Source organism: Eimeria acervulina, genomic scaffold (assembly GCF_000499425.1).
Source record: "Eimeria acervulina Houghton genomic scaffold, Eah_scaff694, whole genome shotgun sequence".
Taxonomy (NCBI): Eukaryota; Apicomplexa; class Conoidasida; order Eucoccidiorida; family Eimeriidae; genus Eimeria; species Eimeria acervulina.
The window spans coordinates 5,005-18,719 of record NW_013549651.1 but is presented as its reverse complement, the minus strand read 5'-3'; the positions used below and the strand labels follow the sequence as shown (position 1 = coordinate 18,719).

Below are 13,715 nucleotides of genomic sequence, written 5' to 3'. Positions count from 1 at the left end.
TAATATATATATATATATATATATATATATATATATATATACATATACATCCGGAGACAGAGTGAGGGAGAGAGGAAAGAAGCATGCCACACTTTACTGCAAAAGCATTTGAAGCTTTCTTCCTCCCATAGATTTGGCATCGACACCTAGATCAAGTTCAGAATTCGCAAATTCTGACTGCAAACTTGTAAAATTTCCAAAGTTTGCGTGGGGCCTCTGGACGCCAGCGGGGGAGTACATCGGCTCTTCCTAGCTCTGGCTTTTTAACTGCCTTTCTGTAAAGCTATATTCATGTTCAAAAGAAAGATACAAGGACACTTGCACGACCAAAAGTAAAAGAAGCAATGCAGGGAGTAATAACAAGACATTCAGCCGTTTAAGATCACCAAATATACCGAATGGCACAGCAGAAGCTACTGTAAACAAGGTGTTGGCAATAAAAACAGGGGCAGCAATTACGGTAACTACACCATGCATATTAATAATGGAATTGTTGCCTGTAGTACCATCCTTCCTTGGCGGCAGATCAACTGTAGTTGGTTATTTTGGCATGGATTTAAAATGACAGTAGAAGGCGGAAAATGTTTCACGTTTCCTGCCTTGGAGGAGCCATGGTCTGTTAGTCATTTGCGTTTGACTGTTCAACGACGTTGATAAAGGAGAATACAAGCAGACAACGGCCATCATACTAATGCACGCATTACGCCATACACACAGTAAAATCTGACAAGACACCGAGACAGTGTTCATACAATGTAAATTTATTGATAAGTATATATACATATATTTACACCTTTTTTTGGACCGCCTGCTGGTGCCCACGCGTCTGAACTCTTCAGTTTTGTTCGGCGTTCGCTTCTGCTGCGGCGCGCTCTGTACACACAGAAAACTCTTTGGAGCAGAGAGCAAACTAGTCAAACAGCACAAGCAAATCCGCCATTTGCTGCAAAAGAAGAACGGGTTGAAGGCTGGTGCAGTGCCTCGAGGGTAGTAACAGTACAGAGATTATGAAGCATTTTAACAATGTTAATACCAGCATCAATAGATGAAAATACAGGTGGCAGAAAGAGCGAATGCTAAGCGAAAGGAATGACAGGACATGCAATGACGTCAACAAACTGCACCCGCAATAAGAAGGGCAGCAAAACTGAGGGAAGATCCAAATACCGAAGCCATCACATTTGATTGTCTGAAGATGGTAAGTAGATTAACAGGAATGGGTGTAATGACACGAAGCAAAGGATCTATGTACACCTGCATGCATATGTATATGTATATGTATATATATACATGTATATACGTCTATATCTATATCTATACATATCTGCTTGCTTTAGATGGCACTAGCATCTACTCAGGCAGACCTTTAACTTTTGTTGAGAAGAACTTGTAGCAGAACTCGTACAACTTGTAGTCAAGCAAATTCCCCTCTAAACAACGCAAGGACCATTTTAAAACACTAATCGCAAGCCTTGCTTTACTAAACCCAAACCCTAGACCCTGAACCCCCAGCATGGCGCCTCAAAACCCAAGCATTTATTTCTCCCTTAAGCCTTCCGCCAACTTCACTGCACTGCCATCAACTGGGTTTAGGGACTAGGGCCTGGCGATTTGGGTTTGGCGGCCCTGAATAATCTAACCGGATGGATCCATTCCGCTTGTTGGGTTTGCCTTGATGACCTAACAACATAGAAAGAGAATAAAATGCGAAACGGGATGCATGCATCGAAGCATGCATGCGAAGGAGAAGAAGAAAGTCAATTACATACGCCTGCATACAACTAGGTGGAGCCAAGGCCGGCAAAACAAACGAAAACAACAATGAGGAACGAACAAAAAGCAGAAGAAGAGAAAAGGCTCTGTACACCAGCCGGGTTCAATAGCTTCACCGGTGAATAGCTTCACCGTTGATACCGTCGCAAGTTTAGATGAACGCAGTTCGGGATGTAGTTAATTGGAAGAACAATGTGGCGATTTATACATTTAGATGCGTAGGAATTAAAAGAACCATATATAGGTTTATGTAGTTGAAATTGGAGGGAGTCAGAAGAGATGGAACATATCGGAGAAGTGGACTGCACTGAGATAATCCAGTCCACTTCTCCAATATGTTCCATGTCTACGAATAAAAAAGGAAGCCAGAGAAGAAAACAAAGGCTTAGAGTGTACTTCTTTCGTCAGCTCCTTCAAAATAATGGGAAGATTTGGCGGGACGTTGATTTGCTCGGCGCAAAAAATACGCTCATATTTGCAGTTCTCCATCTTTGTACCGTAATCCCTAAACCGTTAAACATAGGGGCACAGTGCATTGGGTCAGCTAGATGCCGCGCGGTTTGTATTTGCTGCTTTCGCTCGGTGGATGCACCGGCGGCGATTAGGGGTGCCTAGAAGAACAAAGATCCTGAAAGCCTAAAGCCTAAACCTTGAACACTAGACCCTGGTCTCTTAAACCCCAGCTTATTGTGAACCCTAAACCCCATACGCCGAGTCGCACACTTTCTTGGAAGTTCGATAAAGAGTGGCAGCTGCTATTGTTTGCTGTTGCTATCTAAACCCGTTGTTTTGCGCGTGTTTATGAATTCTGGCAGCAGCCTTTTATGGAGGAAGCTGCAGTAGTAGCCCATTAAAAACGGGCAAAAAAGCCGGATAGTCTTTGTGAGATAATTACTCTTTTGTTTTTCGCGTTTTTCTTCTCCCGTCACAGACTCCAGTTCTACGATAGTCGGCTCGTTGTCTTCCGTAGCCACCCAGACGGCCGCGCCACCCCCAGTGCCTCGCAACAGCTGAAATAAGATATTCTTTATCATTAAAAGTAAAATTCAACGAGAGTGAACAAGCGTTTCGCAAAAAAAAGCGAAAAGGGAAGAAGATTTCAATCGACGGTACATGCGCCGCCGCCCCCCCGTCGCAGTTGCTGGCGCCCCCGCTGTATTTTAAATGAAAGCGAAGAGAGAAATTACTTTTTAATATTTGCTCATTTTATAGAGTTATTTTGAATATTGGGGTAGAGAAGATTTGCTCAGAAGTCATTTTTGTGAGGTCTAGGCGACGACTCGGCGCTCTGCACACTGCAGGACGAGTTACAACACCAGACCCCGGAGGTGAATGACGTACGCTTAATATGCTTTGTTTATTTCTAAGTCTCTATTATATAAGAAGGAGTAACAAGCATCAATAGGCAGCGACTGCACTGAGCACACCTCCTCTTCAGCGCGTAAGCATCGAGTGTATGTTTCTCTGCTTCCGCCTAAATAAAAGCAGGTTTCACAATATCAACACTCATTGCATCGAATCCACAGCAACAACAGAACTTCTGCTCATTCCCACCGAACAGAAAAGCGAATATGTTCTGTCGCCCTGCAATATCAGCTTGTGTTCTACTGAGTAATTAATGCAGTAAGGCCGCTTCTACTTCCCAGTGTAATGAGTTTTTCTTCCCCCGCGGATGGCCGTTGCTGTTGATGAAGCGTCCACTGAAAAGCAAAAGAAAGAATATAGAAGTAAGAAAACTACGTCTTTAAGAAAAAAACACCACGGGAAATAACAGAGGGTGCATATGCCCCGTGCATATGCCCCTTCTTTACTTTCTTATGTGATCTCTTTATACATCCAAAGGTAAGAAGAGGAAAAGGAATCAATGGCTCCGCATGCAACAACCCCAACCCTTTTGGTGAGTGCTGCAGTACATAAAATTGACAAGATTGCGTTTTCGTGCAACACCGGTGCACAAAGCTGACTTGACCTTCCCGCGTTTTTCTATTCGTACGCGGTTGGCTTTGCGCGTTTAGAGGCATCTCTCAGCCTCATTCCAATGAGACAATGAAAAGCAACATCATTAAGGACAGCGAAAAAGTGGCTGCAGCAACAGCGCCCATTCAGCAACAGCAACAAACAAAACTGCAACAACCCGCTTGCCTACGCAATATCCTTGCCTTTGTATCACTTTCGGGGAGTCTGCGTGAGCAGTTTGACGCTGAAGATCATCAAAGCATTTCGTCTTTCCTACTGTCTGCCTCCACGTTTTTATTTTAAGAACTCGCCTTCCACGTCTTCGTCCTCAGCCACCTGTGCACTTCAGAGGAACGAACGATAATTAGAAGCCCGTCGCACCACAAGAGCCTGTGCGCCTTGCTCCTTCACCTCTAGGCCCGAAGCCGTCAGTTCCCCTCCTTAAAGGCTAAGGAAGGGGCAGCAGCAGCCAGCGGGTGTCGCTGACTTTTTGTTTTTAATAATTGCGTATTCGTTTATTAACTTGATTATTCCCTTATTTGTTTTGCGAGCTGCAGTGGCAGTTGCAGTCTCTCCTCAGGGTTGTGCACCCTTTGATTCCCCCCGATTTGATTTGTTTCAATGATTCGTTTTATTTACACCCCGAAGAGAACCTCCTTTCGTCCTGAGCGCTTTAATACCCAACCACAATGAGCGGCACGAGCGGCGAAGCCGAGTCCCTGAGCTGCAGCAGCACCAGCCTTGCAGAGCCGCAGCAGCAGCAACAGCAGCAGCTGCAGCATGAACAGCAACAGCAGGACCTTGAGCCTGAAGATGTCGGCAGCAGCAAAATTCAGGTGTACCTACGGATGCGTCCCATGGAAGGCCGTTGTTACTGGCACCGCATCGGGGGTCCCGACAAGCGGACGTTGATAACAACTCCCCCTAGGGGCGACTCTGCTTTCAGTAGCAGTAGTAGCATCACTTTGAATAACACGCGGAATGAGTACAGATTCCAGTTTGACGGAATATACGACGAGCACGCGACGCAGGAGGAAGTGTTTAGCGATGTGGCTCTGCCTGTAGTCAACGACGCGCTTAGAGGCATTAATGGCACTATTTTCGCATACGGGCAAACGGGAACAGGGAAAACGTACACCATCACAGGAGGAGCAGAAGCATTTGAACTCAGAGGCATCATACCTAGAGCCCTAGCACGCGTCTTTGATTTTGTTGCTGGTTGCACCTCTCAAGAATTCTCTCTCGCTGTTTCATACCTTGAGATATACCAAGACAAAGGATACGACCTCCTCATGAAAGCAGAAAAGCCCAACAGCAACAGCAGCAGCAGCAGCCGGAACCTCGAGGACTTGAAGCGGGTGTATGCAGTAGCGGACGAGCAGGGCAATGTGTGTTTGCGCGGCTTGTCAGTAAACCCTGTAAGAACAGAGGAGGAGGCGTTAAATTTATTGTTTATCGGGGACGCGAATCGCATCGTCGCCGAGACCCCTCTAAACGATTGTTCAACGCGTTCCCACTGCATCTTCACTGTCTGGATAGCCAGCAAAGAGAGAGGCAGCAGCAGCACAAAGAAAGCGAAGCTGCACCTCGTAGACCTAGCAGGTTCTGAACGTGTCAAGCAATCCGGCACAAGACCAGGGGATTGCATCTTTCAGGAGGCATGTAGCATCAACTTAACTCTGCATTACCTCGAGCAAGTGATCGTCGCGCTGCAGCAGAAAGCAGCAGGACAGGCCACCCACGTGCCGTACAGAAACTCCCTCATGACCTCAGTGCTTAAAGACTCATTAGGGGGAAATTGTAAGACCAGAATGATTGCAACCGTTGCGCTCGAACTCTACGCAATCAACGAAACCATCAACACCTGCAGATTCGCACAGGCCGTCGCGCAGGTAAGAAATGCAGCAGAAATCAACGAAGAAGAAGAAGCATCAGCCATTATTCAAAGGCTACAAAAAGAAAACGAAAAACTCAGGGGACAGCTGCAGCTTGCAGCCGCAGCAGCAGCAGCTACGGGAGATGATGCAGAACTCACAGAGGAAGCAAATGCTATCTGCAGAGACGCAGTTGAACGATTTCTCATGGCAGAGGGGGCAGACCTTCAACTCCCTGTAACGGCGGCACGCGATCTGCGTTCTGCTGATGTTTGTTTTCGTCTCATGAGAGACAAGTACAAAGAGTTAAAAACAGAAATGACAGATGCAAATGCTGATGGTCGCTGCAGGCGCCGCGACTGCAAGGAGGCGCTGCAGCGGCTCCAACTGCATGTAGAACAAAGAGATGCTGAAATCGCAACCTTACTGGGAATCATACATCAAAGCTCAGACCCTGCATGCACCAACAGCAGCAGCAACGGGATCTATGATCCCTTAGGAGCGCTTACACGTGCTGCAGTTGAAGCAGCAGTGCGAGCAGGTTCTGGGTTTAGAGAAAGGGAAGGGGGTAAAGAAGAAGAGGAAGGGAAGCCCTGGCTAGCTGGGACCGAGGCCACCGCGTTGCTGAAAGACAGGGGCCGCGCGTTTGAGATGCTCAGACGCAGCGCGAGGAAAACAGAATTCCTTGAAGCAGATTCGAGACGCATGCAGGAGCTGTACGAAGAGGCAAACAAATGTAGGGAGGAAGCGTTGAAGGCAAAGGAGAAGATTGCCGAGGCGAGAAGCAGTCTAGAGAAAATCCGAATACGAAAATGCCTACAGCAGAGCGGCAATAGGGGAGAAATCATCTTGGACGAAGAGGAAACTCCAGAAGAGACCCAAGTTCTGCAACAGGTCGCTGTTTGGCGTGACGAATACATAAAAAATATCAACGAACTAAGTGCTGCTAAAAGAGAACTCAAACGCCTTTATTTAACTGTCGAAAGGAATCGAAAGAAACTGCAACAGGACTTCGAAGGGTGGTTCAATACAATTGCCAACAGAGAAGAAAATGAACTCCCTGTACTCCCCAACTCCCCGCGAGGTAATAGTACTATTTCTGGGCTCCCTGTTTCTTTAGATTCGCTTCACGAGAGTATATGGCCTAATGCGTATCCTCAGAAAGTCGAAAGCAAACTTGCAGTAAACCCAACACAGAAAAAGACCTGCTCCATCACCACCCCTTGGCCTAGCCCTCGCATTGCTTTTCCTCCGGGTCCAGAGAACACAGACCAGCAGCTGACTTCGGCAGTAGCACCACCAACAGCAGCATCATCAACTCCGTCCTTTCAGGGGGTGTCTGAGCTGCAGCCCGCTGCTACAGCAAGCATCAAAGCATGGGCTTTAGGGCCCGTAGATATGGGCACGCATTGCTTCGCTTCTAATCGCGCAGATGATCCTTCCCTTCTCTCTGCTCAGAGCAATTATCCACTAGACAGTCGTCCCGTAGGCGGCAATCCGCCTAACGAGGTGTACACCGGAGACCCCTCAGCAGATGCAGACATCAAAGCGTTTTATGAGGCAGTTGCTGCGGGGACTGGGGCCCCGGTGACTGGGGAGAACAAAGGCAAAGAAGAAAAACAATTGTGTTAATCCAACAAAAGAAAGAAGGCAGAGGGACAGATCCAGAAGCTTACAAGCGTTTGGATTTTAGCCCGTGTACGCGTTTCTACGCAGGAGATCAACACAAAGCAAACAGCAGCTTGACTATAGTTGCACCAGATGCCGAGCATTAGAGGCATCGTAACTCTGCTACGCAGGTGTCAGTATGGTAGGCTAGTGGTGCAGGCACAATTAATATGCGTAATATTTAATAGATTATGCGCATCATATGAACAGAGATATGAATATGCATATATGTATATACATACATATATATATGTATGTTGATATGAACAATTCGCGGTCGTTATGTAAATTCCGTCGCAACCCGCTACTGAATAAGAGCGAAGTGTACGAAAGAGTCGTTCGTCGATAACTTCTTTCCACTGTTCGTTTAAGATTATTCGATGCAATGCCCTCCTTTAAAAGCAATCAAAAGATGCAGTGGAGGTGGCAGGAGAGCTACAGCGTTACTTGTTTGTTGTTTGCTCCCTGAATGCACAGAGTAGCCGAAACATAGTTATATATGGTTCTTTCAAGTTTGTTAACTTTAAATTTGGAAGTTTAGCCCTTGTATGTTTCTTAGTCCTCGACGATTAGTATGCATCAGTTCGTGGCAGCAGGCTGCTTCAAGAGGTCTTTGTTTCTTGTTGGATTTGAGGGGGAAATATTCTTAAACTATTTCTCACTACACTAAAAAATACTGAAGAAAGAAACCACTTCATTGGGTTTCTCTATGCATTCACAAGGCACGAAAGAAAAGAGGCGAATTGCACTTTCTACCTCCTGCCACTGCAACTGCATATTTGACTTCTCCCAATAGCAGTTCTAGGATTTAAATGTTTACTTGATACCGCCATAGAGCCCAAAACATGCACCGTACAACACACGCGCTAGACCCCTAAGCTCCAAAACATAAATACTAAACTGTAAAGCCTATGGGAGCATGCGTTCGCCTTGTGGCTGCCTGCTCTTCTCGTTTTCACGATATACAACAGAAAATGACCATCAAACCACTGCAAATACAGCCTCTAGAAAACAGGCATGGAGTCGGATTGGTAAATACGGCATAACTTAATAATTACTTATCTAGTTAATTAGTGTATGCGTATATGTATTCATTTACTTATTTCATTTTTCGTTCGATCTGTCCACTGGCCGCATTAGGAGTGGCATTGGCTGTGGGGGTTTTGGGTGGAGTGTTGGCATAATCTTTTCGCAGCTGCTTCTATATATTTCAACAAGGCCATTTTTGCCTAATATAAAAATGTAAATCTAATGTCTTAATATAAGTAGACGGAAGACGATGAAGGCTAGTGTGGAATTCTAACAGTCACGTGCTTGTTTTGGGGCTGCATGCAGAACCGGCCAGCTCTGTATGCATTTTTATAACTACTCACTGCTCTAACAGCCTTAAGAAGTGTTTCTTAAGGCTGTTAGAGCAATGCAATGTTTTACGCTGGTATAGACTGTCTGGATCTTTGTTTAATTCCAGCTAATAGGCCGAGTATAAATACCGACTCTGCCGAGCCATCGCTGCGCCTGTAAACCCCATACCCTAGACCTAAAACCCAAACCCTAAACCCTAAACCCTAACTCCATAACTCACCCCTGTAAAGACGCGCGCAGCTTAGATCGGAAGCAGGACGCGGCAAAGTATCGTCTGAATAACTCTTATTACACGAGGAGCTTCCTTTTCCTTAGGCTGCACAAGGCGTCCTCTAATATGCATCTCTGCACACCTCAAAGCAGATCATATCTCTTAACACTTAAAGGTACACGGTAAATTAATGAGTTTATGCCGTATCTACACATGCAGTATGGAGTTGGACCGAACGAAGATCGCTTAAACTCCCGTTCAGGGTCACTTTTGTTGGTGGAGACTCCCTCTGCATAAGCTGTGTTTCTCCTGTTTCTGATTCCATGCAACTTCAGAGATTTTCCTGCACAAGAAGTTCACAAATTATCACGTACTGGGCACGCATTCCTGTATATATATATATATATATATATATATATATATATATATATATATTCGAATGTGTGATATATATATAATACATTCGTACGTGTATATTCTTACAAAACGCATACGAATTTCGGGCCCTTTTCAGTGCGTTTGTATCATTTATGTCCCTTTGAATGTAACTCCGGTGCGTACATGAGTTTCACGCATCAACACGAAAACAACGCAGGTTAACAGCACTGCCTTCAGTCTTTGCCTAGTCATGTAGGAAGGGCTCTTCCTAAGCATAAACCCTAAACTCTAAACAATGAAGACATTAACGCACACAGAATGAATTTCAAGTATAAAAAAACAGCAGCACACATAGGAACCCTAATTGTCAGTTCGTAGTCTTGCGGAGGCAGCATCAGTCAAGTTTTGTTTAAAACATTGGGAATAAGGGGTTAATGAAGCACCGGTATTTAGAACAATCTGGCCACTTCATTTGGTACTTTGTATTTCCGCTTGCAGTCATACATGATTGAACGATGGGCACCGCACACAGGTAAAAGCAACTCACGCGCCTAACGAGAAAATTGTGCAGTTCGTTTTTTCTGCTATTCAGGAACAGAACACAAACTTGAATAGAGAGAAGACGGGTCAAAAGAAAATGGAAAAAGAAGAAGAATTTATCTCCAATGAACTCGCCCTACTTACGGGTAGCAGTTTAAATGATGCTTTCTAAATGCTCTCATTTGCTTGTTTACCGAGAACGTACAGTTTTTTTAGCACCCATTGCTCAGTATGCCTATTTTGTTATAATTAGCAATTACCGTACTGTAAAATTTTCGTAACAATGAAGGTTGACTAGCTCAACTGCATATAGGGAATGCGTTATATGCTTGTATCTACTACATGCTCATAATTACCCCGCTTGTTTGTTTGGTTGTTGCTCCTAATTGCTCTTTACCTGGATAATGCAGATTTTTACTAATCGAATAGATCAGAGCATTATTATTATTGTGGCTAAATGCACTCCGTATTAAGGGGAAGAAGGGTTCTCCAAAACATCGTTCTGCTTTCTACGAGATGCACTTGCATTTCCTCCTTCGCAATTAGACTAGGATGCCTATCCAAATATGTACCCGTAAAATACGATAACAGTTTTGTTTTTCAGTTTTTTATTAGTATAAGTGTATAATACGACATGTTTTATTTAACAACAGCATGCAATACGGGGGCAACTTTAAGTACAGTTTGCAGGCAAAGTGAATTGCTGACCCGTAGCTGATCGTGCGTTTCAAAGGCCCTCACATTGTTCTATTTAACCATCAGAACAGGCGAATGCTGAACAACAACACCTGGTCTTAGGTTTAAGAGACCCTCACATTGTACAACTCACCAGATGGCAAAGCAGGCAAAGAATCAACGACAATAGATGATCATGCTTAATATACTGTCAAGACAAAAAACTAGGTTTTAGGTTGAAAACAGCATTAGTATACTACTAAGAACATAAATCAAGCAACGGATCAACAAATGATTATTTTGAATACCTTTAGGTCCTGCCTCACCCGAAGCTCAAGGCCTCCCCCCCCACCACCCGTTGCTACGGGAGGCGCAGGCGGCTTTGAAAGAGCATTTGAGGAAACGCCTTCAAAGTTTAGACGAACAGTTATTTGATTTAAATGCAGAAACAAAAAAGGTAGACAAAGAACACGAGGAGGTCGGACAGAACCTCTACAACGAGCAACAACGAGTTAGAAGCTTCAAAACGCAAATCACAAAGCTGACAACTGAAGAAGAAGAGACAAAAAAAGTAAAACATGTTCAAATGAACAAACTACAATCCTCTCTACTGATCTGGCGACTGCCAGGTTCTCCTTGTGGATCAATATTTGCCGGTGTTCGCCTGGTGGCCTCATCGCATTTCGCTGTTTCCTTTCATTTCCTACTTTGATCTGTTTCCTGTTTCGCGGTGTAACTCGGATTGTTTGAGTGCGAGTGTGGATATAGTCATGAAAGTAGTTATAACTTCTATCTGCACTCGATTCCATCGAGTGCAGATAGAAGATAAGCACTGCATTGACTTACACAAGAACGCGATGATTACGCAGATAGTCACAAGCACAAATAGAATAAGGCGAAGTCAGGCAAGGACAACAACTACATAGGTGTAAGCGCAAGAAGAATAAACAGAAAAAAGATTGGCAAAAGTCATTCTCCCCAAGAAGGCTGTAGGTATTTAATTTTCATCTTGTGCATCCAGCGGCGGAGGGAAAGTGAAGAAGTGCTGAAAAAGACAATTGAACAACTTCGCGAAGAAGAAGCAGAAGTATTAGCAAGGAAAAGTGCTCTTTTTAAAGCACAAGAAGATTATAACGACCTCAAATTTGCGCTGCAGAAGGCCCAGGAGCATACCGCCAATATAGAAAATGCTATCAAGGTACCTACACCCCAAATAACATTGAAGGAAGCGCACGACGAGAAAGAAGAAGAAAAACGTGCAGCCAGATGTTCAAACGATGGCCGCGATTCAACCATCATAGTTATATTAACATATTCAAATATGATATGTTTCATATGATGCGTACCGTATATATATATATATATATATATATATATATATATATATATATATATGCATATGATGCATACGTGTTTATGTGTACGGCATATGCATGCTCCACATGTACAATGCATATCGTTCCAGTTGACGGAAGCAAACGAAATGCAGAAGTAAAGGGGGGAAATGTCGAGAGTGGCCTTAACGGGTGGAAGCAAAGTGCATGCATGCAACGACGCGCACTAGACGTCATCCCCCTGAACCTTAGACACAAAGCTGACAGTAGCAACTCGCAGCAGCAACAGCAGCCTCAATTAGTAGCAGCTTCTATCAGTCACAAACTACAGCGACTTCAATGTGGAATAACGCGAGATCCAGAGGATAGCAACACCAGCGAACAACAGCAACAACAACAGCGAGTAAACAATGACATAAAAAGCACAAAGCAAACCCTAAAGATCTAACTCGACGAAGGCTAAGAAATCTAAGCAACAAAGTGAACAAAAAATTTCAATTGAGAGCAGCAGACAGCATCAATACGCAACAGTCAATAATGCACAGCAACAAACAGATAGATGCTGGAGTTGCAATCGTACAGGAGGCAACATCGGTGCAATAATCAAAACCCATTCAACGGAATACAATATAAAGAGACGCAAATAGGGGAAAAGCCAACAGCAGCAGCACCAATAGCAACAACAGCAGCCACCATAGCAGCAACAATAACAGCAGCGGCAGTCGCAGCAGAAACAAACAGTAACACCACCAACCACAACTACGACATCCGCAAAAAACGACCCCAACAACAAAACAACTATAATTCCGGCAACAAGGGCACAGAAACAGCAGCAGCAACACCAGCAACAACAGAAGCACCGGCAAGACTAACGATAGAAAAAGCCAGTAGCAGCAAATACCTTGAAATGCTCTTGAGCACATACTGCTTGCTTGTTTTGTTATTTTCAGCTGAAGCGGCGAGAGCTGTACAAAGATGCCGAAGACTTGCGGCAAAGTGAAATAATCAAGATGCGACAGGACTTCTTCTTAGACCGGCTCCATAACCAACTGCGCGAAATGAACGAAGAAAAAGAATTCATAAATGCACAAATCAAAGCTCAACAAGCCGACCTACAAGCGTGCAGGACATCCATTCAAGAGGCGCAGCGTGGGCTCTAGGGTTGTGGGATTAGTGTTCAGAATATGGGGATTATGGTCTAGGGTGCACGGTTTACGGATCAGTGCCTCCTGTAGAACTCGGAAACAGAAGCCCTTTACACGCACCCTCTAGGCCCTTAAATAATGAATCTTCCATGTGAACTTCGACCCGTAAACCGTGACAGTGTGAATACTATCATTAAACAGAAAACTTCCTTGCCCAAACTTCTTAAACCTCAGACCTCACGGGCTCGCGCTTTACGACTGGCCATACCCTCAACTGCGTTTGCTAAGTGTGTTGTTGCTTGCTCCTTGTGTGCCAGTGTGGAACAAACTCCTAATCCCTACACCACAATCCCACACACACACCACAATCCCTAAAACCCAAGCTACAAGCGCAAACTCCTGCATTTAGGGAGGACCGCAGTGTCTCTAACGCATAAACCCTACACCTAAAACTCGCTCATCCATGTGCTTTCTAGGATGCGTATTCAGGGGAAACCGATGAGATAGTGCGAGGGAAGCGACAGCTGCGAGCTCAGCTCAACAACTGCATGCAGGGATTAGAACTGCGGTATAAAGCAGAACAGAGCATTAAACAAGCTATGGAGGCACAGGAGGCAAAAACTGCAAACGTACAAAATGACGTCAGGGAAGTTGAGGTAAGAATAGCCAACAAATAAACAAGTAAGTAAATACATAATTAACAGAGCGCCAGGTAAATGGGTTATAAATAAACAAATAATTAAATATATATATATATATACATACATACATGTATATATATATATATATATATATATAT

At 44.4% G+C, this 13,715-nt stretch overlaps 2 protein-coding genes across 2 annotated transcripts in view; both read left to right on the top strand.

The window, feature by feature from the left end:
• Positions 1-4,418: 4,418 nt before the first annotated feature.
• Positions 4,419-7,235, top strand: EAH_00046600 (kinesin motor domain-containing protein, putative; the record flags this gene model as incomplete). Its single annotated transcript, XM_013394666.1, has 1 exon — positions 4,419-7,235. One exon carries the CDS (start codon positions 4,419-4,421, stop codon positions 7,233-7,235), a length of 2,817 nt encoding a protein of 938 aa, XP_013250120.1.
• A 3,972-nt stretch (positions 7,236-11,207) lies between these two features.
• Positions 11,208-13,715, top strand: part of EAH_00046590 (hypothetical protein, conserved) — a gene marked incomplete at both ends in the record, with an annotated part of 2,851 nt that continues 343 nt past the window's right edge. Inside the window, 4 exons of the mRNA XM_013394665.1 lie at positions 11,208-11,309; positions 11,459-11,635; positions 12,722-12,920; positions 13,406-13,572. Coding sequence (XP_013250119.1) covers positions 11,208-11,309; positions 11,459-11,635; positions 12,722-12,920; positions 13,406-13,572 — 645 coding nt within the window. The remainder of the gene's footprint in view (positions 11,310-11,458; positions 11,636-12,721; positions 12,921-13,405; positions 13,573-13,715) is intronic.